At 41.2% G+C, this 26,836-nt stretch overlaps 1 protein-coding gene across 1 annotated transcript in view; it reads right to left on the bottom strand.

Annotated features, from left to right (window-relative positions):
- The window catches only part of LOC129406573 (leucine-rich repeat-containing protein 37A2-like), a 49,176-nt gene that overhangs the window by 18,736 nt on the left and 3,604 nt on the right, over positions 1-26,836 (bottom strand). Inside the window, exons 3-6 of the mRNA XM_055144741.1 lie at positions 25,686-25,757; positions 22,234-22,305; positions 19,438-19,518; positions 328-399 (exon numbers count right to left, since the gene is read on the bottom strand). Coding sequence (XP_055000716.1) covers positions 328-399; positions 19,438-19,518; positions 22,234-22,305; positions 25,686-25,757 — 297 coding nt within the window. The remainder of the gene's footprint in view (positions 1-327; positions 400-19,437; positions 19,519-22,233; positions 22,306-25,685; positions 25,758-26,836) is intronic.

Below are 26,836 nucleotides of genomic sequence, written 5' to 3'. Positions count from 1 at the left end.
ACCTATCTGGTCCTCTTTACTTTCTTTTTTTAAGTAATGTTTACATTATTACTCATTACTTTCTGGAATAAATAATACTTCTACATGTATATTTCTTATCTATATGTACTCAACATTGCTCTTTTCCTCTGTTGGCTGTTACCCATGTACATTCTTTCTTAATCTTTTCCTTTGACAATGAATCTCAATTCAACAATCCAGTGTTAAAATTCAAATTATAACTTTTAAATTCAATGCAAAACACAATCTTTGGCAAAAATGGAGAAAAATAAAGACCGCAAATTATAGCAGAAACCATATGAGCTACAAAACTATTATAATACTTACAGATATTTTAATGCTGGCAATTTAAAAAGATATGAATCTTCAATAGTTGTTAGAGGATTATGACTGAGAATTCTAAAAAATATACAATAAAATTAAAATTATAGACATAATCAGCAACTAGCATTAAAGTTTATATTTATTTTATTAGCATGGAACTAGAAGGTGAAAAAACATTATTTTCTGTCATTATCTATAATCATGCTTAGAATCCATAAAGCATTTTTTTTTTTGCTTTTTGGGTCACACCTGGCAATGCATGGGGTTATCCCTGGCTCATGCACTCAGGAATTACTCCTGGTGGTGCTTGGGGACCATATGGGATACTGGGAATTGAATCCAGGTTGGCTGCGTGCAAGGCAAATGCCCTACCCGCTGTGCTATTGCTCCAGCCCCAAACATTCTCCCTTTGGGGAACACTCAAGTCTCTAGATGATAAAGTGAAGAGGGAAGAGGGTGGGAGGGTGGAGAGAAACACAAATGTAGAACAAATTAAAAATATGCTGACAAATTTTTCCAAGTTGAAAACCCTAGGAAGAGAGGCCAAATAATATAGCATGTGGGGTACTTGCCTTGCATGCAGCCCACTTGTGTTCCATTCCTGCCACCTTATATAGGCCCCACAATAAGCCAGGAGTGATCCCTGAGCACAGAGTCAGGAGTAAGCCCTGGGCACCACTGGGTGTGTCTCCCTACCACCCCCAAAGATGAAAGAAAACCCAGAGAGTGATGATGTCTGCAGGAAGTCCTTGCTCTGCAGCAAATATTATTTTTTTTCTTTTTTAAAATTTTATATAGGGCATAAACTCCATATTACTTTTTCAAATTTTTTTTAACTTTACAAGTTAGTCCACAATGTTTGATTACACTGAATATTCAAACACCAATCCCACCACCATTACACCTTCCCTCCACCAAATTCGGGATGTTTCCATCCCAACCCCAATCCATGTCACAAAACACAAACGAAGTAATATATTTCATATTGTCTGTTATGAAGAACTGCTGAACAGGCTTACAAAAAAAGTGTTCACATAAGAAAGAGTGTGAAGATTGTTCTATTTTGGCAGGAACCATTAAGACATTCTATATTGAAAGTAAAGTGAAATTTATTAGTTACACAGGTGGGGGGGCTTAGGGTGGGGAGGCTAGGGGCGTGGGGGGGTTTGGGGTGTGAGGGGGCGGGGTGGAGGTATACTGGGATTCTTGGTGGTGGAATATGAGCACTGGTGAAGGGATGGGTATTCGAGCATTGTATAACTGAGATTTAAACCTGAAAACTTTGTAACTTTGTAACTTTCCACAATAAAAAATTAAAAAAAAAAGACATTCTATAGGATATCACTAACAAGTTGTTGAAGTTTGGGTGGTGTGAGCTTTGGTATACATATCTGAAAATATGTATAACTGTATCACTGTCATCTTGTTGCTCATCAATTTGCTCGAGCGGGCACCAGTAACGCCTCCATTGTGAGACTTATTGTTACTGGTTTTTGACATATCAAATACGCCACGGGTAGCTTGCCAGCCTTTGCCATGCGGGTGAGATACTCTCGGTAGCTTGCCAGGCTCTTCTAGAGAGGTGGAGGAATTGAACCTGGGTTGACCGCATGCAAGGCAAATGCCCTACCCACTGTGCTATCATTACACCCCTGAAAATATATATGTATGCATATATACATATATTTCCCTCTATGATTTATTGCCTACAAACTGAACCCCATCAAATGTGGTGTGGTAATTATGGAGAATGGGTAGGGAGTGTTTTATGACGTGTTGTGCTGCCACTTTTGCCGCTGCACAGTCCAGGAATATTTTTGCTCGTATGTGAGGTTGAGACCTGAACAAAAAGAGCAAAGTTCATCACATTTGCTGTTCTTAATCCACTGGATCCTAATATGCTAAGGAAGGAGCAAAACGCCTCTGTTTTTAGTAATTGGAGCCCCAAAGTTCACCTCCCTCTACCCCAGGCCATTTTGTTATACCTTTCCATTTTCTAGCTTATTTGCCTTAGAATTGTGGAGTGTGGGTGTTGTTAGGGCATTTCGGTTGCTTTGTGACCTTGTGTCCACAGTGTAAACCTGCCACAGCGTGTATGTATCCAGACATTCACCCTGTGTACACAGTGTCTGTAATTCAGCGTGTCCTGAGCCCCAGCTAAGAGCAAGGCAGGCATTTCTGTAAAGCAATTAAAATTATGAAAATAATGCGGGGAGCTTGCCAGGCTCTGCTGTGCGAACATTATGGATATATTGGTAAAATGAACCAGTTCCTTCCCTCCCTCCCTCAGTTCCTCTCCCTTTTCTTTCTTTGGTTTGTGGGCCACACCCAGCAATGCTCAGGGATTACTCCTGATGGTGCTTAGGGGACCATATGGAATGCCAAGCATGAACCTGGGTCAGCCGCCTGCAAAGCAAGCACCTTTCCTGCTATATTATCACTTCAGTCCCAGAAGCAGTTCATTTTTGACAAAAAATTTTGTTCCAAGATGCTAGAATGAATTTTCTTTTTAAAAATAGGCAAACTTTTTAAAACAAGCAGACAAATACACAGGAGGGGAAAAAAAACAAAGAAATTTTCAGTAAACTCTATTCAAGAAACATTAGCATTGGCATACCCTAATATATATACACATTAGCATACCCTAATATATATACACATGTATATTAGAATATATGTGTATATATATACACATATATATATATAAAGACAAAGCTAATATCTATTGCCAGATGCCTGGTATCTGTGATCAGCACTTCACATTTAATCGTCACAATAACTTTACTGATAGATATTGTTAGTCTGCTTTACAAATGAGGGAACTGAGCCACAGAGCAGTTATATATAACTTGTCCTAGCCATCAAACTGGTAAAAAGCAGAGCTGGGATTTAAATTCAGTTCAGACTCAAAAGCCTGTTTAACCTGTTGAATGATGAGAAGGGGTTTAAAAGATTGTGTAAGCTTAATTTTCTCAGGGCACTCAATGCAGAAATACCCTTTCAAACTACCTTCCTGGGAGTCCAAGTGACTGTACAATGGGCAGTGTTTGCTCTGGAATTTTTTTTTCTTTAAGAATTTTATTTTATTGAATCACCATGTGGAAAATTACAATGCTTTCAGGCTTAAGTCTCAGTTATACAATGCCGAAACAACCATCCCTTCACCAGTGCCCATATCTCACCACAAAAAAAAAAAAACAACACAGTACACCTCCCATCCTGCCCCCCCTCACAGCCCCACCTTGAAACTGATATAAATTTCACTTTACTTTCTATTTACTTTGGTTACATTCAATATTTCAACACAAACCTCACTATTATTGTTAGGAGTACCCCACTAGAGACAGACCTGTTTTGAAGAGATATGAGGTCTGCGGCAGCGTGGTTTTGGATTTCTGTACTTTAGCAACTAAGTCCAGGGAGGTTTCTTCCAGATATTGGATCATTGCAAGCTTGTAAACCCCATCTGTGGTCGTCATAATATGTTGGTCACCGTGCCCTTCGCCCCCGGCAAGGAAGAGGCGAGAGAAATACCTTTCCCCTCCTGGGCGGGCATGGGGCCGTGGCTTAGTTCTTAGGCTGCAGACATTCTGCGAGGAGCTGCCCATGCCGAAAACTTTAGCTGGCGACTGGAGTCACGTCTGGAGATTTTTATTCCCAGCACCCCATATGGTCCCTTGAGCCCTGCCAGGATTGATCCCAGAGCACAGAGCAAAAATCCTTACGTGCTTTATCTTCCCATCTTGGAGAGAATATAACAATTACATTTGGAGACTGAAGAGACAGCTTATATGGCTGCATGCAGGTTTTGCCCAGGTACCATCCTCAGAACTACATGAGCCGCAGATCCCCACCTATTGGCGACCCCTGAGCACGGGAGGTGTATCCCCCAAAGCATGACCTGGTGTAGCACTCCCAAACAAAAACTCTCTATTTCCTTCTTCTAAAGATCTTCCATGAGTAAATATTTAATTAGCTATAGTCATCAAGACTTTAGAGAATTGAAACCGGGCTATTGGTGAATCAGTGAAAAGGATAGAATCTAAAACTTCATTTCCTCTTTCACAAAATTAACAACTGGAATATTTGATAGAATCGTATTTTCAGAATTCTTGAATTTTAGTAAGTGGGTTTATACCAAAAACCCAGGAACATTCAGTTGAGAAAAAAGACAAATTCCTGTAAGAATAGTAAGATGGATATTGCTTTAACTTTTCAGACATTTACTCTCCATTCTGAGGGGAGCTTAAAAAGCATCCACTTCCCCCAGGATCAGTGGGAGCAGAATGCAGCTGGGGTCCCTTCAAAGCTGCATTCTCAAAGAACTGTCAGAATTTTACTTCTCTGGTGAATTTCCATGAGAAAGGCTTGTCTTTGGACTGAGGCACTATTTTACAAGGTGTTGAGGCACTTGCCTTGTACACAACCAAGCCAGATTCCATCCCTATTTTTCCATTTGCCTATTTTTAAAAAGATTCCATCCCATAGCTGGTCCTGTGAGCACTGCCAGAGTGAGTCTTGTGTGAGGATCCAGGAGCAAGCCTTGAGCACCTCCTGATGGAGAAGCTATACATAGCTAAAAGCCTCTCCCTACAGGGAATTTTTGGAAAACAGTCATAGGTAAGTATTTCAACATGGCTGCTCTTTAAGAGGCAATGGATAAAAGCTAGGGCACAAAAGTCAGCTCAACCAAAAGACTTCAAAGGTGAAGCTGAGGAATGAGAGATCCAGAGAGACTTCAAAATGCTCTGGCAAATTGCTGGGGAACTGGACCATGAGACACAAAGACTATGTGACTATAGAAAAAAAGACTACTATCATTAATAAACAAATTCCACCAGGTTTTAAGATACAGGAGCAATATGCCTAAATTGGTCATATTTCTAGACACTAGCTAGAAGTAATTAAAGATTAAATTTTTTAAAGTTTCAGATATACGGCCCAGAGATATAGTACAGCGGGTATGGTGTTTGCCTTGCACACAGCTGATCTGGGTGTGATCCCTGGTATCCCATATGGTCTCCCCAACACTTCAACACTTGAGTGCAAAGCCAGGAGGAAGTCCTGAGTATCACCAAGTGTGGTCCAATAAACAAAATAATTAAAAAATAAATTTAAAAGGTTGCATATATAATGACACAAAAAATGAGAAACAGGAGAAGAGATGAACAGGAACTTTTTCAAAGAAGAATACAAATGGCCAAGGACCGAGAGACAGCATAGTGGGTAAGGTGCTTGCTTGGATGCAGCAAACCTGGGTTCAATCCCCAGCATCCCATATGGTCCCTGAGCAGCATCAAGAGTGATTACTAAGTGCAGAACTGGGAATAAGCCCAAACATCGCCTAATATGGCCCAACTCCCAGCCCAAAGGAGATACAAATGACCAAAATGCATGTGGAAAAAACTGTTCTATATCACTAATCATCAGAGAAATGAAGATCAAAGCAACAGTGAGTTATCATCTAATACCACAGAGACTGGTATCACTGTATCACTGTCATCCCCTTGCTCATCGATTTGCTCAAGCAGGCACCAGTAATGTCTCCATTGTGAGACTTGTTACTGTTTTTGGCATATCGAATATGTTACGGATAGCTTGCCAGGCTCTGCCGTGCGGGTGAGATATTCTCGGTAGCTTGCCGGGCTCTCCGAGAGAGGTGGAGAAATCAAAGCTGGGTCGGCCGCATGCAACAGAGACTGGTACTCATCAAAAAGAACAACAAGAACTAGTGTTGACAAGGATTTGGGGGAACAGGGCCTCTCATTCACTGCTGGTGAGAATGCTAACTGATCCAACCTTTTTGGAAGACAATATGGACATTCTTCAAAAAAACTAGGAATTAAACTTCCATATGATCCAGAAATTCCACTCTTGTGAATATATCCTAAGGGCCCAAAAGCACAGTGCATAAAAGGCATCTGCACTCCTAGGTTCATTGCAGCAATATATACAACAGCCAAAATATGGCAACAGCCCAAATTCCCACAAACAGATGACTAGATAAAGAAACTATGGTAGATATACACACAATGGAATATTACCCAGCTATAAGAGGAGATAGAGTCATGCAATTTGCTGCAATGTGGATAGATCTGGAGAGTATTGTGTTGAGTGAAATCAGTCAGAGGGAGAGGAACGGACTCAGAACCATCTCTCTCAAACTTTGTAGGGGAACCTCAAATGCCCAACGGCAACAGAAACAAACAGCTGAACTGGTCTTCAGTAGGAAACTTGCCACTGGGGCAGAGATGGGGGTGGGAGATAAGTTAGGGAGAACAGTAGGACAATGAGATGGCTGGACAAAGCGCCTGCTACAGGGGCAAAGGGGGCGGGGGGGGGGAAGGGGGGAGGCGGGGAGACGGGTGGAAAGTAGTGGACTCTGGTGAAGGGGTTAGTGTTAGAACAATGTATGCCTGCACCTCAATCACAAATATCTTTGTAACTTTGTAATTCACAGGGATTAAAAATAATTTTTTTAAAGGATAAAGGACTGGAGAGATCATACAGGGGTTAAGGTGCTTGTCTTGCATCCACTGACCCAGGGAACCACACCCAGATGGTTCCCACCAAGGGACACTCCTGAGTACAGAGAGCCAGGAATGGCCCTGCATGCTGCTGGGTGTGGTCCCCAAACCCCCAAAACCACACGTAAATTTAAAAATACCTGGGAGACATTAAAGATGGAAATAAATGGAAAGACGCGTCCTGACCAGAACCCTATTACTGATAGCATTCATCAAACTGAGCTGTGTTTTTAGTATCATCTTTGTACAAATCCCAGCTTTAATATCATCATCATCATCATTATCATCATCATCATCATCATCATCATCATCATTATTATTATTATTATTTTGGAGCTCATGGATACATCCAGCAGTGTTTAGGGCTTATTCCAGGCTCTGTTCAAGGGTCTCTCCTGGAGGTGCTAAAGGACCATCTGTGGTACTGAGGACAAAAAGATTGTCCACATGCAAGGCAAGCGCCCTACCCGTTGTACTATCACTCAGCTCCCAAAGAGGATTTTAAAATATCTATAATAAGCATGAGGAGATAGTTAATGTATCTCCATATTCACCAGGGATATTGGCCTGTAGTTTTCTTTTTTTGTGGTGTCTTTGCTTTTGGTATTAGGGAAATATGGGTCTCATAGAAACTGTTTGGGAGAATGTCTGCTTCTCCAATTTCCTGGGAAATCTTGAAAAGAACTGACAGTAGGTCCTCTTTAAAGGTTTGAAATAATTTGCTAGTGAATCCATCTGGACCTGAACTTTTGTTTGGGGGAAGACTTTTGATTACAGTTTCAATTTTCTTGATAGTGATAGGTCTATTCAGGTATTCCACATCTTCTTGGTTCAGTCTTGGGAGAATACAGGAATCCAGGAATTTGTTCATTTTTTCAAAGTTCTCATGTTTCATGGCATATAGCCTTTCAAAGTAGTCTCTGATGATCTCTTGAATTTCTTTGGTTTCTGTTTTGATATCCTCGTTTTCATTTCTGATTCGGTTTATTTGGGTCTCTCTCTCTCTCTCTCTCTCTCTCTCTCTCTCTCTCTCTCTCTCTCTTTGTGAGTCTTGCTAGTGGTTTGTCAATGTTCTTTATTTTCTCAAAGAACCAGCTCTTGGTTTCATTATCTTTTGAATTGTTTTTTGGGTTTCCATGTTGTTAATTTCTGCTCTAACTTTTTTTTTCGCTTTTTGGGTCACACCTGGCAATGCACAGGGGTTACTCCTGGCTCTGCACTCAGGAATCACCCCTGGCGGTGCTCAGGGGACCATATGGGATGCTGGGAATAGGACCTGGGTCGGCCGCGTGCAAGGCAAACACCCTACCCGCTGTGCTATCGCTCCAGCCCCTCTGCTCTAAGTTTTGCTATATTTTCCTTCTGCCTGTTTTGGGATCTTTTTATTGGTCCTTTTCTAAGATCTTGAGGTGTGAAGTCAATTATTTATGTAGGCCTTTTCTTCTTTCCTGAGAAATGCATACAGCGCTATAAATTTTCCCCTTAATATGGCTTTCGCTGCATCCCATAGGTTCTGGTAACTCTTGTCTTCATTATCATTTGTTTCCAGTTATCTTTTGATTTCTTCTTTGATTTCCTTCCTGACCCACTTGTTGTTCAACACTGAATTATTTAATTTCCAGGTGTTTGATTTAGTTCTCCGCATCTGTGAGTGATTGACTTCTATGTTCAGTGCATCATGGTCTGAAAAGATATTTGATACAATTTTTACCTTCCTGATTCTATTGAGGTACGTTTTGTGGCCCAGCACGTGGTCTATTTTGGAGAATGTTCCCTGTGCACTGGAAAAGAATGGGTATCCTTTCTTTTGGGGATGGAATGCCTTGTATAGATCTGTTAGCCCTCTCTCTTCTATGTCTTCCTCAACAAAATATTAGCAAATAGAATCCAACAAATTATCAAAAAAGATCATAGGCCACGACCAAGTGGGATTCATCCTGGTGATGCAAGGGTTGTTTCACACAAAAATCAATCAACATAATTCATCGTATTAACAAAAGAAAAGATAAAACCATATGAGCATATCAATAGATGCAGAGAAAGCATATGACAAGATCCAGCACTCGTTTATGATGAAAACTCTCACCAAAATGGGTTTTAAAAAAACTTTCTTCAATATAGTCAAAGCTATCTACCACAAGCCAATGGCAAGCATTATCCTCAATGGGGAAAAGCTAAGAGCCTTCCCCCTAAGGTCAGGGACAAGACAAGGATGCCCACTCTCAACACTTCTGTTCAATATAGTACTGAAAGTACTTGCAATAGCGATTAGGCAAGAAAAAGATATTAAGGGCATCCAGATAGGAAAGGAAGAAATCAAGTTCTCACTATTTGCAGATGATATGATACTATATTTAGAGAAACCTAAAGCCTCTACCAAGAAACTCCTAGAAACTATTGACTTGTATAGTAAAGTTGCAGGCTATGCGAACAATGAGAGAGAGGAAAGTGGCATAAAAAAAGCAATCCCGTTTACAGTCATACCTCAGAAAATCAAGTACCTCAGAATCAGCTTAACTAAGGAGGTAAGGGACCTGTACAAAGAAAATTACAAAACGCTACTTCATGAAATGAAAGAAGACACGAGGAAATGGACACATATCCCCTGCTCATGGATTGGGAGAATTAACATTGTCAAAATGGGAATACTCGCCCAAAGCCCTGTACACATTCAATGAGATCCTCATAAGAATACCTATGAAATTCTTCAAAGAAATGGATCACACACACTCCTGAAATTCATATGGAACAATAAATCCCCTAAAATAGCTACAGGAATTCTTAGGAAAAAGAAGATGGGAGGCATCAGCTTCCCCAACCTCAAACTCTACTACAATGCAGTTATAACTAAAACAGCATGGTACTGGAACAAAGGCAGAGCTGCAGATCAATGGAATAGGGTCAAATATCCTGATGCACACCCTCAAATATACGATCATTTAATCTTTAATAAGGGAACAAGAAATGTGAAGTGGAGCAAGGAAAGCCTCTTTAACAAATAATGCTGGCAAAACTGGACAGCAATGTGCAAAACATTGGGCTCAGACCTCTACCTAACACCAGCCACAAAAGTCAGATCAAAATGGATTAAAGACCTCAACATCAGACCAGAATTCATTAGGTACATTGAAGACAAGGTTGGCAAAGCCCTCCATGACATTGTAGCTAAAGGTATCTTCAAAGATGACACCCCACTGACCAAGCAAGTGGAAATGGAAATAAACAAATGGAACTGTCTTAAACTAAGAAGATTCTACACCTCAAAACATACAGTGACCAGAATACAAAGACAATCTACAGAGTGAGAAAGGATATTCACCCAATGCCCATCTGATAAGGAATTGATATCAAGGATATTCAAGGTACTTGTTGGACTCTACAAGAAGAAAACACCCAACCCCCATAAGAAAATGGGGTGAAGAAATGAACAGAAACTTTCTCAAAGAAGAAATCCAAAGGGCCAAAGGGCACATGAAAAAATGCTCTTTATTATTAATCATCAGGGAGATGCAGATTAAAACAACAATGAGATATCATCTCACACCACAGAGACTTGCCCACGTCCAAAAGAACAAAAGCAACTGGTGTTGGCGCGGGTATGGCAAGAATGGGACTCTCCTTCACTGCTGGTGAGAATGCCGACTGGCCCAACCCTTTTGGAAAACACTAAGGATGATCCTCAAAAAGTAGAAATTGAGCTCCCATTTGATCCAACAATACCACTTCTGGGAATATATCACGGAGATACAAAAAGCATAGAAGAAATGACATCTACACTTGTATGTTCATTGCAGCACTGTTTACAATAGCCAGAATTTGGAAAAAACCCAAGTGCCCAAGAACAGATGACTGGTTAACAAAATTTTGTACATCTACACAATGGAATAGTATGCAGCTGTTAGAAAGGATAAAGTCATACAATTTGCATGTATGTGGATCTACATGGAGAGCATCATGCTAAGTGAAATGAGTCAGAAAGAAAGGAACAGACACAGAAAGATTGCACTCATTTGTGAAATATATAGAAACAGAATGGGAGACTTACACCCAAGAATAGTAGAGATGAATACCATGAGGACTGTTCCATGGCTTGGAAGCTGGCCTCACATGTAGTGGGGAAAGGCAGCTCAGATAGAAAAGGGAACACCAACTATGGGGTGCTTGGAGGGCCCGCTCGGGATAGGAGATGCATGCTAAAAGTAGACTTCAAACCAAATGATAGCAATTCAATACCTCTATTGAGAGTCCACAACACTCATAAGGAGAGAGAGAGCAAAAGGGAATGCCCTGTCACAGAGACAGGGGGGTGTAGTGGGGATGGGTTGGGAGTGGTGGGAGAGATACTGAGATCATCGGTGGTGGAGAATAGGCATTGGTGAAGCGATGGTTACTCGATCATTGTATGACCGAAACGTAAGCACGAAAGTTTGTAAGTCTGTAACTATATCCCACGGTGAGTCATTAAAAATTTTTTTAAATAGAAGATAGTTAATATCTTGCCATTATCAAAACACATATCCAAGTCACAATTAGATACTACTTTATACTCAGTAAGATGGCTAAAAACAGATAGTAAGTGCAACCAGGGTGATGGAGAAATTGAAATCCTTATGCACTGCTGGTAAAAATATAAAAAGAGGCACTGCAGGAAAGCTTGATGGTTCCTCAAAAAAGTTAGCCATAGTTACCAAAGACTCAGCAATTTAATACCTGGGTATGTGCCCACAAAAAATGAAAACATGTCTATACAAAAGAAGTGAGTATTCAGTCAAAAATTGGAAAGGGCACCTGAACACCTGCTCTGCATGTCAGTTCTTTCTCTGGCTGACTTCATTCTGCATTTTATAGATAAATGTATGTGCATGCCTAGTTCTTCCATTGCCTCTTATACATTCATGAACTTATTTCTATGCTTTATGGAATCAACTATGGCAAAAGGACTAAGAAGTAAGGCTCAGAAGTAAAACACTTGTCTTGCAGATATAAAGTCTGAGGGTCTATCCCCAGCCCCATAAATAAAGGAGCAACAGTTTCTATCAGTCTTAGAGACCATGACTGAGTTGAGGAGTTTGCTCAAAGTGGCAAAGCAGATGCCTGGCATTTCTGAGGTGCTGAGTTTGACTCCTGGTATCATCAGATCCGTGAGCACCACCATAATCGGTGCCTAGGTCCTTTGGACATTATTGGAGAATCCTATTTTAAAATAAACGAAGGGGCTGGAACAACAGCACAGCAGGTTTGCCTTGCATGCAGCCAATCCAGGTTCGATTCTCAGCATCCCATATGGTTCCTCAGCACTGCCAGGAGTGATTCCTGAGTGCAGAGCCTGGAGGAACCCCTGAGCACTGCTGGGTATGACCCAGAAAGTAAATAAATAAATAAATAAATAGGTAGATAAATAAATAACAACAAAAATAGGGTTCAAACAAGCAAACAAAGAAGGGCTGGGGTAAATGCCTTGCCGAGGGGGAGGGGTGGGGCAGGTTCAAGGCACTACATGGCCCCCCTCAAGCACCCCCTCAAGGACCAGCACCCCATGAGCACTGCAGGGTATAATCCAAAAACAATAAAAAAGACTGATCTCTTTCCCTTCCCTTTCTTTTGGTTAATCGGCCACACCCAGCTGTGCTTAGGGCTGACTCCTGGCTGTGCACAGAGGGGTCAGCCCTGGTGGTGCTCTATAGGGAGAACATTCAGTGCTGGGGATTACACATGGGTCAGTGATATGCAAGGCAAGTGCCCTGCCAACTGTACCATCTCTCTGACCCCAGGCAATATTACTTTCAATGACCTTTTGAAATAGATCTTATCTGGGGACTCCGGCTTGACCCCCTCACTGCAAGCATGCAGTCTCGAATTCGATCCCCCGTGTCACCACATTGGCTGAATGAGATTCCTGGCAGCTCTGGGGTCTGTCTTGCAGCTCTGCCATTCCTCATCCCCGGCAACTGATTTCCAGTTGCACTGCAGTCAGTCAGGAGGACGTTAACATCACAAGAAAAGAGGCCCAATCCCTGGCAAGCAACACCAGTAAAAGGTTGTGGAAACACTGTTGAGTATGTTACCCCAGGTTAGAAAAACATTCAAAAGGACACATGAACACACATTCATCGCAGCACTCAGTGCAATAGCTAAGATACGGAATCAACGTAGGTGTCCAACGACAGGTGACTGTTTTGTGAAGATGTGGAATAGATATGCAATGAAATACTATGTAGCTGCAAGAAATGATGAAATCATGTAATTTGCTGCAACCTGGTTGGAACTGGAGGATATCATATTGAGTGAAGTCAGATGAGGACACATACAGGTTGATCTCACTTCTCTGTGGTAGATAGAATAATTGGATGAGGAAATGCAATGCAGTAGAAGGGGATGCCTACATCAGTCTTGAGCCCAGAGTACAGGAAGGAGAATGACAGAGAAGCAAAGAAATCAACAGGCGGTAGAAAATAAAGGGCGGGACAAGGGCCAGGGCTTTATTTTACCAATGATATGGGAAAGTGGTATAGCTCTCTACTCAAAGCACAGGCTCAACACTTAAAATATGAGACTTAAACAACCACCACTGGGACAGAGCAACAGCCCAACAGGTAAGGCGCTTGCCCTGCACACGGCTGACCTGGGTTCAGTCTCCAGCAACCCATATGGTCTCCTGAGCCTGTGAGGAGTGATTCTGGAGTGCAGAGCCAGGAGTAATCCCTGAGCACCATTGTGTGTGCTTCCCCGATCCCCCACCCCCGCAAAAAACCCTACAACCACTGACCTTGAAATGTGCCTGTCAAGATTGCAGATTGGGTGTAGGAACACTGATGGTGGGGTTGGGGTCAAAATATTGTATACCTAAAACCCAACAACATGTTGGAAATGCCAACTTATCCACCCTTTTTGGAAAACAATATGGGCATTCCTTAAAAAACTAGAAATAGAGCTTCCATATGACCCCACAATACCGCTTCTGGGAATATATTCCAAGAGTACAAAAAAGCACAGTAGAAATTACATCTGCACCTGTATGTTCATTGCAGCATTATCCACAATAGCAAGAATCTGGAAACTACCGAAGTGCCCAAGAACAGACGACTGGTTAAGAAAACCTTGGTACACCTACACAATGGAATACTATGTAGCTGTTAGGAAAGAAGACGTCATCAAATTTGCTTTTTAGGGCTGGAGCTATACACAGCGGGTAGGGCGTTTGCCTTGCATGCCTTTGGCCTTGCATGCCGCAAGCTGGGTTCAATTTCCAGCATCCCATATGGTCCCCTGAGCACCACCAGGGGAAATTCCTAAGTGCAGAACCAGGAGTGACCCCTAAGCATCGCCGGTTGTGACCCAAAAAGCAAAAAAAAAAAATTTTTTTTTGCTTGTAAGTGGATGGTCATGGAGAGTATCATGCTAAATGAAATGAGTCAGAAACAGAAAGAAGGGGACAGACATAGAATGCTGCACTCATTTGTGGAATATAAAATAACATAATATGAGACTGACACCCAAGGACAGCAGAGACAAGGGCCAGGAATATTGCTCCATAGTTGGAAGCCTGCCACATGAGCTGGGGAGGAGGCAGCTGGAATAGAGAAGGGATCACTACGTCAATGATGGTTGGAGAGATCATTCGGGATGGGCGATGTGTACGGAAAGTAGATAAAAAATCAAATGTGATGGTCTCTCAGTATCTATATTGCAAATCATAATGTCCTAAAGTAGAGAGAGAGTATAGAGAAAATTGTCTGCCATAGAGGTATGAGGAGGGTTGGGATTTGTATGGGGGAGATACTGGGGATATTGATGGTGAAAAATGTGCACTGGTGGCGGGATGGATGTTTGATCATTGTGTAACTGAAACTCAAATATGAAAGCTCTGTAACTGTAGCTCACAGTGATTCAATTAAAAAAAACCCAACTCTCAATAACTTTGTAAATCATGTTCTTTAAGTATTTTTTTTAAGAGATGTGCACACAGTGGACTTCATGTCTGTCTCCCAATCCCCCAGGTTATCTGAACGAACATGGATACTTAGTTTGTGACAGAGCCACACTGTCCTCTTGCTAGGGACCACAGACCCTGTAGTGGCTTCCAGCCCAGGCCACTGTGGCTGAGCAGATGGCTCTCTGCCAGTGGGCACGGGTGGAGTTCAGTCTCAGGAAAAGCAAGACCCCAAGAGACACATGAATCCACCTCGAAATTCAGGCAAGGAAGGTCTTTGCTGCTCTCTGATATAAAAGAGAAACGATGAGCAAGAATCACGCTGAGAAGTGGCGCCTCTGACAAGCACAGGTGTGAGCACAGCTCTTAGAAGATTCTTATACATGAGTAACACGAGTAGAAGAGCAACCCCTGGTGGTCGTGTGTGAGATCCCCCCATACACACACACACCCTTCCCGAAAGGATGGAGGCCTGCAGCAACCATCAGCTCAGGGGGCAAGCGCCTGGCTCTGATGTAGGATTTCTGGTGAGCACCGCAACTGAATATGGGAGCATCACAGCCAGGGGTGTGTATCACCCTCAGATATCTCGCAACAAAAAAGATGAGGAAGAAAGGTAAAACCCAATTGGAGGTATGGGGGCAGCGGGGAGCTGAACCAAATCTGGGTGGTGCTCAGGTGTGACCCCTACAGTGCTCTGGCAGCACTACTAAGTTGAAACAGAGAATATCCCCTTATAAAGATGGGAAGGAAAAGACGCACTTGGGAGACCAGAGTAGTTGCTGAATGTGACCAACTCCTCAACTTCCCAAATTATTACAAAGAATCCAGTCACCCCTAAACCATTCCAAGGTCCTCAGCAGTCTTCCTCTTTAAGGTAGAAGCTTTTGAACGATAAGAAGCTGCTGCCAGGATTTCAGTACATACCCCAAAGTGATAACAATGCCTTAGAGTAAGCTCTCGTGTGGACACTCATCTAAAGACAGGCCATTATGCTATGTGGCTGGGAGAGCGTGAGGGCTTCGCTGTGACCACAGCTCCGTCTGCCTTCACAGTGCAGCTCCCCACCTCACTGACAATCTCCACAGTGGGGTCAAGCGGTCAGTAGGAACAAGGTTTGGGTTTCCTTTGTTCTCTCTTAGTACTTATGTCTTGGCAAAACACTGATGTTCCACAAACAAGCCAGAGTGTCCACTGCTCTGTCTGAGTAAGGCATCGCCTTTCTACTTTGTCAAGTCTGCAGTTGCTACAATCATGGAACTTGTAACCTTAGAACTGATGAGAAGACTAAAAGAATTTTTTAAACAAGCCATCAGTGTAGACCTGTGTAGGTGAACAAAGAAACACTTGAAAGTCATAAGGGAAAAAAAAGATGCTTGGGGCTGGAGCAATCGTACAGCAGGTAGGGTGTTTGCCTTACACACGGCTGACCCGTGTTTGATCCCCCATCCCATATGTAATTCCTGAGAGGAGAGCCAGGAACAACCCCTGAGCATGGCGGTGTGGCCCCAAAACAAAAAGGAAACAAAAAGATACTGAACGTTTAGGATTAGCAAATGCTGTTGGATTTCCATAACATATGTCATTCCTGATTTCATCTGTAAGAGATGTGATTAGCTCCCTTTCAAAAACAATGGCATCTTACTAATATTTTGGCAATTTATGGAAAATTTATTAATTTACATTTGCAAATAATTATGGCATATTGTAGGTGACCTGTTACTCATTCAACTGATAATGTGTTCACCATTCAGTGTTTATTAATATTATAGATGCTTCATTCAAAAAACTCACTGAGTGATAATTACCTGGAACCCAGGAAGAATCAAGCTTTTGTGGACCCTAAATTTCATCTAGTTTATTAAAATCCTGTTTAACAAAATAAATGAAATGCAAAGTTATGAATATAAAAATCGCTGGGATCTTCCCCGAGATCCTGCAAGTGAGGTTTGGAGTTCAGCTTCCTTTAATTCCTTATCAATTCACCTCAGCTGGGCCATTTTGTTTTGTTTGTGCTTAGGTTTGGGTTACACCTGGCATGCCCTCAGCTGACTGAGCTCTTCTGGCTCTCACCTCGACCTTTCCCCAGATATATTTAATGCAGGGAGTAAATTATGATCAACCCAGCCTCTAATCAACCCAGTCATTTGTCAGATAGGTAATAAAATGAGCTAAGTGAATCCCTTGCCTTTGGAAAAAGATGTAACATTATTTTCCCTTGTTTTTCAGCCACACATAGCAGGGTGCTCAGGGATTACTCCTGGTTGTGCTCAGGGAGAGCATGTGGGTGCTGAGACTTGAACCCAGATCAGCCATGTGCAAGGCAAGTCATGCACCCACTGTACTTGTGCTCCAGACACAGAGTTTTGATCACGCAGGCAACTTGTACCTGAAAGGAATGAGCTAGGTCATTTAGAAAGATTGGGCCCCAAAGAAAGGAGCCCATCCCCCAGCACATTTGGGCTCCCACACTTTCGTTGCTGGGGTGGGTAGTGCCATACTTGGGCACTCCATGAGTGCTGGGGAACCATGTCGTGCAGGGGCTTAACCCTGGGGCTCCAGCACCTACAGAGTGCGCTATCTCCCCAGACTCCATGACAATCTGTTGAGGTGACTGAATTACTCTTAGGAGCTAGTTCTATTTAAATCACATGACAGGGATGATCATTTCTTTCCAGGTATCTATGATTCTTTCATTACCTTTTTCTCTCATTTGAGAGTAAAATTTCAATATATGCAATTCAAATAAATCGTCACCTTCTCCATTATAAATTTGTTGGGTTTTCTTCTCATTGTTTGGGGACCACATTTGGAGGTGTGAATGGGAGTGACTGCTGGCAATGCAAAGCTCAGGCTCCAGCTCTCTGAGCTGTCTCCTCAACCTCATTCATGATGAGTCCTTCTCAGTACACCACCCACCATTATCTCCAGTGTCGCCCCACTATCTTGTTACCCTGCTGTCTGCACTAGCAGTAGGGCTCTCATGTTTTCCCACCAGCATCTGTCTTCTTTCTTCCAGTACTCAAGGTTCTTGGTGACAAACACCCTGCTCTATTCTTCCATATAGTTAGGCTTGACACTCAGAAGAAATGGCACTCTGTGAATGTTCTTGAATGTCTTAATTTTTATAAAGTATGATGCCATTCCACCCCGCCCCCGCTGTCTCCTACAAAACTATACCAAAACTGAGGTTCTTACGGTGCTTGGTATAATATAATGCTTAGTAAAAATGTGGCATTAGAGGCACTGAGGTGACAATAATCTCTAAGCCTGCTCCTTACTAAACTGGTCTTCAGGGTTCTTTTTGCCATTGTCAGTAAATTAAGGAGGTGAAGGGGAGCTGCTACAGGTGGGCACCTGCAGGAACTGTGACCCCGGCCCAGACACACTCCAACCCTTACCCGCCCCATCTAATCTGTCTGCCGGAGGATCGACTCAGGTTTATACCCATGCAGAATCACCGAGCTGCTTTCCTGCCCTTCCTTCATCTAATCTGCAGGAATGGTATAAAACTGGATTTCTGAAACACAAGCAGGTGAAGACTCTTTTCAAAGTCAGACTGAAAGGAGGACCTTCCGCTTGAGTACAGAATTTCCTTTAAGCCTCTGAATTTTGATCTGCTTGTGTCACATCAAATCAGAGAGAAATCAGAGGGAACTTTTCACCCAAGTGGTATAAAACCACACGCTTCTTACACATGAATAATCAGAAAAGTAAGTACAATGAAATTAGGCAAGAACAATGTATGTTTGATGAATGTTTTTCACTCACTCTGATGTAACACAAACACTTTTGGGGTCACAGAGATAGTTTCAGAGATGGAGCACATGTCTGCCATGTATAAGCCCAGAGTTTGATCCCACCACACCACAGAACTCCAGGTGCCTCCCATGGCCGCCTTCTAGCTCAGCTGGCCAGTGTGATGCCAGTTTTGCCAGGAGTGATCCTGGATCCCTCCCCAGCACTGCCAGGTGTGAAGCCTATGGTATGTTTTTATCATAGCTTTTTACCAACTTTTACCACAGCTCAAATCTTTATACTGACCACAGTGAATTCACTTTAGAGGTGTGTATCTATATGTATATATATGTATATATATGTCTATATATATACATATGTATTTTTTCTTCAAAATAATGGTCTAGATTATGAGGGAGGGAAATATGCTAAGACAGATGTTCAGGAACTCTTCTCCTTCCCCATGTAAAAGAAGCTACCAGCTAGGAATGAATCCATAATTCTCCTTCTCAGCCAACTCCCAGTAAAAACTGTTATACCTAGTTCTTCCCGGCTCTTTGTTGCATACATTTAAGTGGTTAGAAACTTTGCGTATGAACAGGAACCAAAGTTGGAATTAAACTGGGAATTCAAAGCCTCATTCACAGTTCAGGGCCATACCAGTGGGAATCACAAGACAATGCTAATGGATACCTTTCTGTTAGTGCTCGAGCCAATAATCAATAATAGAGAAAGCAAAGCATGCCAGGCATCATGCAAATCTCTTGGCCTCTTTGTTCCTTAGTTTCTTCGTTTGAACAAAAAGAATTGGATCTCAAGACATAGAGTTCACACTGGCCTTGCACCAGTTAGTTAATAATAACTGTATGATGTTTTGATGCAGTGTTATTATGTATATTTATCTGCTTTTTTACTTACATCTTGTGTAAAAACTGCATTCCATGCCAGGACTGAAACGTTCCAAAGCTCAGTTCAGTGATTAAATTGCAACCAAGATTCCTACCAAAGAAAAAACACAGGAAAAAAAAGAAGACAAAAGCAGCAGCAGAAGAAGAAAGAAGAAGAAGGAAGAAGAAGAAGAAGGACGAAGAAGGAAGAAAGAAGAAAGAAGGAAGGTGAAAGAAGGAAGAAGATGAAGAAGGAAGAAGGAAGAGAAAGAGGAAGAAGAAGAAGAAATAAGGAAAAAGAAAGAGGAAGAGGAGGAGGAAGGGGAAGAGGAAATAAAGGAGGAGCCGGAGGAGGAGGAGGAGGAGGAGGAGGAGGAGGAGGAGGAGGAGGAGGAGATGCAGAAAGAGAAGGAGGAGGAGGAGAAGAGGGAGAAGGAGAAGAAGGAGGAGGAGGAGGAACAAGAAGAAAGAAGGAAGAAGAAAGAGGAAGAGGAGGAGGAGGAAGAAGAGAAAGAGGAAAAAGGAGGAGGAGCAGAAGAAAAGGGAAGAGAAGGAGAAGAAGGAGATGCAGAAGGAGAAGGAGAAGATGCAAAAGGAGAAGGAGGAGGAAGACGAAGAGGAGAAGATGGAGAAGGAGGAGGAGAACAAGAGAAAGAAGGAAGAAGAAAGAGGAAGAGGAGGAGGAGGGAGAGATGGAGGAAAAAGGAGGAGGAGCAGAAGGAGGAGGAGAAAGAGAAGAAGGAGATGCAGAAGGAGAAGGAGGAGGAGGAGGAGATGGAGAAGGAGGAGAAGGAGAAGGAGAAGGAGAAGGAGAAGGAGAAGGAGAAGAAGGAGAAGGAGAAGGAGAAGAAGGAGAAGGAGAAGGAGAAGAAGGAGGAGAAGGAGAAGAAGGAGGCATTACTTCTAATTCACATAACCACATTTCATGCACTAAACATCACTGTGAAAGACCTTTAAGATTTATTCTTTGATGTTTATGACACAAAATAGCAAATGCTTAACAAATACTTCACTAATGAAGTTCTCTAGAACAGGGATTCATGACTTCAGCACTACTGCCACATGGGGACTGGATACTTATGGGGGGGCTGTCCAGTGCATTGTAGCTATTCAGCAGTGTATCTGGAGGTCTCTGCTCACTAGGCACCAACAGCATCATTATAGATCTGACAATTAAAACAATAAAAACTACCTCATGGCACTATCAAGGGTCATGTGGGCACAAAATCATCCAGGTTGAGGGCCATGGTTCTATTGTTCACATTGCTCTGACTAGTAATTCTCATACTAATACTTACTTACAGGCAAAAAAGGATTTGCTGTAGTTTTAGTAGCTGAAGCTACTAGGAGTAAGAAGGAAAAAAATCTTTCAAACTTAGTTAAGTGAAGATCTTTGCAGCTTTTAAAATTCGCTGTGTTGACAATGTTAGGGGAACTGTTTAGTAACTCAAACATAAGGTTTTATTTTGGATTTCATTGCACAACTGGCCTCTCTCTGGGCTAAAATGTGTCTCCCAAGCTAGAGTCTAGGATTGTGTGTGAAGTTGGGAGCAGGGAGGGATGCAATGAGGCCTGTGCAATGATGCTAATGAAACCCTTTCTGTATGTGATATTAAACAGTGTTTCTTAGCCTCGGAAAAGAGTAAAAAACGTTGTACAAGGGAATGGAATCATCTTTATGGTGCTTATAAAAAACATGTTATTTTTGGAAGTGGGACTCTATTGCTAATTGATTTCCTGACCCTGCTATTAACAGTTTTGTTAGAAATAATTATAAAAATATTTCCCCTAATAAAACAGATCTTAAGAAGTTGCTAGCAAACAAAGCGTTGCTTTCTTGTGCACACATATTAAAATAGATATTGTCCAATTTTCTTCAGTTCTGTCCCTGTTCATTCTTTCACTGTACGAGTGTAATCAAATGTGGTGACATTTGGGGGAGTGTATGTAAGCTGTAAAATGCTGTCTCAGTCATAATTACTGTGGTAGAAGGAGAGTGTGTCTTCTGAAAATAATAAAAAAGAAATTTGTATTACAATAGCATTGAATTTGAACCCAGAAATAAAGTAAATGTAAAAGAAATGTGCACTAGACTTGCTTAGCTGATTATTTTTCAAATACTTGTTTACAGTGATATTAAAGATTTGCATTGTTAGGCCTCATTCAAGGAACAGTAACTCAGTCTATATTAAATCTCTGTGCTCTTCTGTAGCTGATTCTGTCAAGTGACCTTTCAAAGCATCCCAAATAAGGATCGACTGAGGTCACCATAGGCTAATGAGTCTTCACCCAAGCTTCACTTAATTCTTTAAATAAAGTAATTAGGGAATGCTCTAGAATATGAAGTCTTTAAACATACCTGGATATTCCTCTTTTCAGGAGAAATTGGGGATATTGCCTCATCCTACATTTGAGAATCTACAGAATAGAAGACTTTAGGCATTTCCAGTACTTCCTGAAAACTAGTTTACTTTTCTAACTATTGTGTTGAGAACAAATTGCTGTAGTTTTCTCTTAGCTAGTTTATACATGGTTATCATAACTCACGTAACTTGGAGAACCTGGCAAGCTACTGAGAGTTTACTGCCCACATGGGGGGAGAGCCTGGCAAGCTCCCTGTGGTGTATTCATATGCCAAATACAGTAATAATGATGGGTCTCAAACCCCTGATCCTGAAGAGCCTCTAATGCAATGCCACTAGGAAGGACAAGTAAAGAGAGGCTGCTAAAATCTCAGGGCTAGGATAATGGAGACGTTACTGGGCCTGCTGGAACAAATCAATGATGAACAGGATGACAGTGACAGTGACAGTGATTTTTAACTTACACATGCTGCAAAAATGGTAGTGCTTCAAATGTACACCTTTCAATGAACTGTATCTTATTGCAAGATAAATCTCTAGGAAAAGGAAGAGGAAAATATTGTTTCAATTAACTACCAAATATATAATATTAGAAATAACTAGTAGAAGTCAAAATAATATTGAATGAGTAGATTTGAATGTTCCAGAACCCCTAACCTTCTTTCATTTCTCTCAACCACAAATCTTCATGAATTAATTGTATGACTACTTGGTTCTAATATTGGAGTTAAACTTTTCTTGGAGCAGAGAATTGATTGGGTGATTTTTATGTTCTCAATTCTACTTGGAGTTCAATTTTTTTTACCTCCATGTGAAATTACTATATTTAATATAATCATTTCAAATATTCAAATGAACAGTCTCATGTTTATATACCTTCCTGTTTAGCTAGGCTAATAAAATGATCCTTTTTCATATAATGTGAAATGAAATTACTCCTTTCAGACAGAACTTTGAACTAATTTAGAATTAAACTTTTTTATCATAATAGAAAATCAATTTTTGGTTCTATATTTTCTGAATATTCCATTAATTCACTGCTTTCATTGTACAGGGGTGGAACAAACAAAATCCTCAGAGTGCTGAATTTTTTTTTGATTACAGTTGACTGTTTTATATCTATTAATTCTCCTTAAGTTCTTTCACATATGACCAAGATGGGTATAACTATCTCCTAGCTCATCCCTCTTCTTCTTGCCTCTGTTCTTTCTTTCGTTCCCTTCCTTGGCACTGCTCAGGGATCACTCCTGACTGCACACACATCACTCTGGGGGGCTCAGGGGACCCTGCATGGTGCTGGGGATCAAACCTGGGTCACCCATGTGCAGAAGCAAGCCCCTTACCCCTGTCCTATCATTCCAGTCCCAGGCTTTCCTTTTCTGACCCACAATGCACACCGTCATGTATTAACTTTCCAAATAGTTCTCAAACACCAGTCTCACTTGGGAGCTGATTGAAGATGCCTGTTCTCCAATCAACCTACTCCAAATCAGCTGGAGCAGGAACTGTGTTGGGGGGTTAACAGGCCCTCCAAGTGATCTACTGCAGGCCTGAGTGACCCAGCGCAGGTGGGCACGAGGGAGCTCTGCATGCTAGCCCTGGCTTACAACTCCTGGGTCTAGGTGTCTACTCTCTTTTTTGGTATTCTGAGAGCATTGAGGTGTTTTTCCTGTGTTCTACCTTTCTCCTACTCTCTTTTTACAAGATTCTGTCCAAGATGTCTGTGTGACAATAGCCCAACAATTCCTACAACAGAACTCTCCTCGTGATAATCTCACATGTTCTTAATAGTACTGCTATAGAATCACTCTGTTTTAGCCAAGTATTTCATATTTAAATTTTCATTTAAGTTATAGATAATTCAGAAATATGCTGACATAGGGTGTAAGAATGTATTGCAAATCACAATGATGAAACTACACATATTTTTTAAAATTCTGGGCTAATGGAATTCAAGTAAAGTTCTTTATTTTCTTGTTCTATAATTCAAGTTTATTTTTATTTTTTAAATAATTTTTATTAAGCCAACTTTTAAAAGTTTTCTATAAAGGCCAGAAATTTAAAAATAATAATATTCTAGATTTTGCAGAGCATATTTTTATAATATTTTTTCTTTTACAGAAAAACACAAACATCAACTTTATAAACACAAGCATAGTTTGAGCTTGCTCTTCAAGCTGTGCTCTCCCGTGTGTCTCGCTTGCTAGGGTCTATGTTCCTTGGCTTATTCACTTGCACTCTGGAAAAGCCGGTGCTCTCTCTCCAACATCGCCCTCCTTTCTCTCCTCCCACATCTTCCTAAGCACGTTTCATTCAATCTGCTTCACTGTTGCACCTCTTGAAATTCTTTCCTGCAAGGGACAGGCGGTGGACCCAGGATGCCTGTGATGAGGTTGGGACTGCTTTCCCTTTCCTACTGGTGCAGGCTGGCAGATGTACTTTGGGGGAATACTAAAACTAAAGAAGACATTCCCTAGCCCCAAAGTAGCTCAAGAGCTTGAGTCACATCATTTGAAATGCAAATCCTGAGCTCTTGGAGGAGAAACTGAGGTACCACCAGGATGCAAAAATCCAAGGCCCCACCCAGAAAAGGCTGGTCCCCTCAGAAAAGAAATTACACAAGAATCCATGAGATTATAAAGAGAACATCAACAGTGCAAGACATTCCTGTGACAACACCCAGACTAATTTTTAGTATGCAAAACTCCAGGAAAGGACAACCTTTTTGGAAGGATTGAATAAAAACACCTTCTGAAAGTCCTCAGGGCTTGCTCTTCAGGGCCTGACTATCTCACTTGCTTCTTTCTGTTTCTTTGCTTGTTTATTTCCACTCTGTCTCACCTGTGTTCTCTCTTGGACACATACTTCTTACTTCCTCTCCCTCACAACTTTCTAAATAAGTTTTAATAAAATCTACACAAAATTTTAATAAATAAATAAATAAATAAATAATGAAGCCAGAGTGATAGTACAGCGGGTGGGGTGTTTGCCTGGCATGCAGCTGACCCGGGTTTGATCCCCAGCATCTCATATGGTCCCCCCAGCACTGCCAGGAGTAATTCCTGAGTTTAGAGCCAGGAGTAACCCCTGGGCATCCCTGAGTGTGATCCAAAAGTAATACATACACACATACATGAAAATTTAAAAATAAAAAATAAAAACAGGAACATATTTGCATAGCTCTTTGTTTTTATTTAGTAGTGCTCAGAGGATGCTTCAGGAACATTACTGGGGGGTCAGGGAATGGGGAGCCCAGAACCTCGTTCTGCTGGGAAACCAACCTGGGCCTCCTGTTGCTAAGCATCACACTCAACATTTGTGCAATATCCCCAGCTGACAAAAACAATTCTTAAGTTAATGGGCTATGTAAAACTGGACCATGCATTGGTTTTGATCCATGGGGACATAAAGGAACTCTATGCGAACACAGAGGAGATGGTATATTAGCACTCTAAGTTAAGTTTACATGGGTGATGCAAATATAAGTACTTTTCATTTATTATTAAAGTTTAAAGAAAAACTTTTGTGAAGCAAGACAGTTTATATTGAATGAAACTTAGAAAGATGTGGGGGGGTTGCAAAGAGAAAGAATTTGTTCACAAGATAACCCGGGTTTCTCCAGACCAAAAAAAGCAAACAAAGAGACATGGGGACAAGTAAGCAAAGTACACGATCCAGGGAGAACATGGGCTTGAAGAGTAAGCCTAAAGTTTTTTTATATATGCACATGTAGATATTTATATACATAAATGCAAATATAATTTAGTGCCAGAAATAACATGAGAGGTTTTTAATGCTATAATCACAAAACTATAGAATTGTATTACTGGAAGAAATGATAAAGATTAACTTGCACACCCTTTGTTTTATAAACAACAGAGCTAAAATCTCATAAATGAATGATTAACTAACTTACAAGTACTTGAGGGATAGCAGGCCTTCAAATGAATCCTTATGTAATTCAGTCAAAGAATTGTCACTGAGGATTCTGAGAAATGGAAAAATTATTTCTGGACCAAAATGCAAAATAACTATGACTATTTACTACATAGGACTAATTCTTACACATAATCATGGTGCTTTCTAAAGACCCCAATTCTTATTTAACTTAGGGATAGTGATCTCTGTTTAAACTCTTTGTTTTGTCCTCACTTATATCCATCATATACTGATATCCATCACACAAGCACAGCTATTGACTCTTCACACCAAGTAACTTATTCAAAGCATATTCTCTAGGTCAGAAAATCTGTCAGATCCAAATTCTGGGTGACACCAGAACCTCAGGATTGCCACTCCCTCCTCTCTTCCAAACATTACTCTGGATACCCCATGAAGAATGAAATTAAATCTGTAAAGGAAGCCCTTTGAAACTTAACACCATTAACTTTTTTTGTTCTGGGAAATAAAACGTGCACAAAGTGCATATGACAAATACTCAAGAATGATTGAGGCCAGTGATCACGCTGGACAAGAATTGAGTGTTTAAGGTAGATAAGGGGATATTCCTGATAACCTTTCAGTATCAATATTGCAACCCCAATACCCAAAAGGAGAAAGACAGAGACAGAGACAGAGAGAAGAAGAGTGCCTGTCCAAAGCAGGCACGGTGTGGGGGGTGGGGGGTGATGGGAGGAACCTAGGGATACTGGTGCTGGGAAACGTACACTGGTGGAGGGATGGGTGTTGAAACAGTGTACGATTGAAACCTAACCATGAACAACCATGAAACACTACTATGGACAATACTGTAAAACTGTAAATCAAAATAGCTAAAATAAAAAGATATTTTTAAAAATGAATTAATTATAGCCTTTTCCGATCTTGCCAGTAAGTATCAAATTCCTATGACTATCATGCTTTCATTAATTTAAACATCATTTATTACTCATATTCAAGTTTAATGACATACAAAACTCATAAAAGATTAGTCTACTACTTCGGATGTCAATATTTTTCTATACATCACTTGTGTCTCAATTGACACAATTAAAAAAGCAATAAACATCAGAAAAATGGGCAAAGGACCATCCATTCAAAAAATGCAAAGGTTCAGTGAACATGTAA

The sequence above is a fragment of the Sorex araneus genome, chromosome 7 (genome assembly GCF_027595985.1).
Source record: "Sorex araneus isolate mSorAra2 chromosome 7, mSorAra2.pri, whole genome shotgun sequence".
Taxonomy (NCBI): Eukaryota; Metazoa; Chordata; class Mammalia; order Eulipotyphla; family Soricidae; genus Sorex; species Sorex araneus.
Note: the sequence above shows the minus strand (reverse complement) of the source record. Positions and strands in the feature narration are given on the sequence as shown.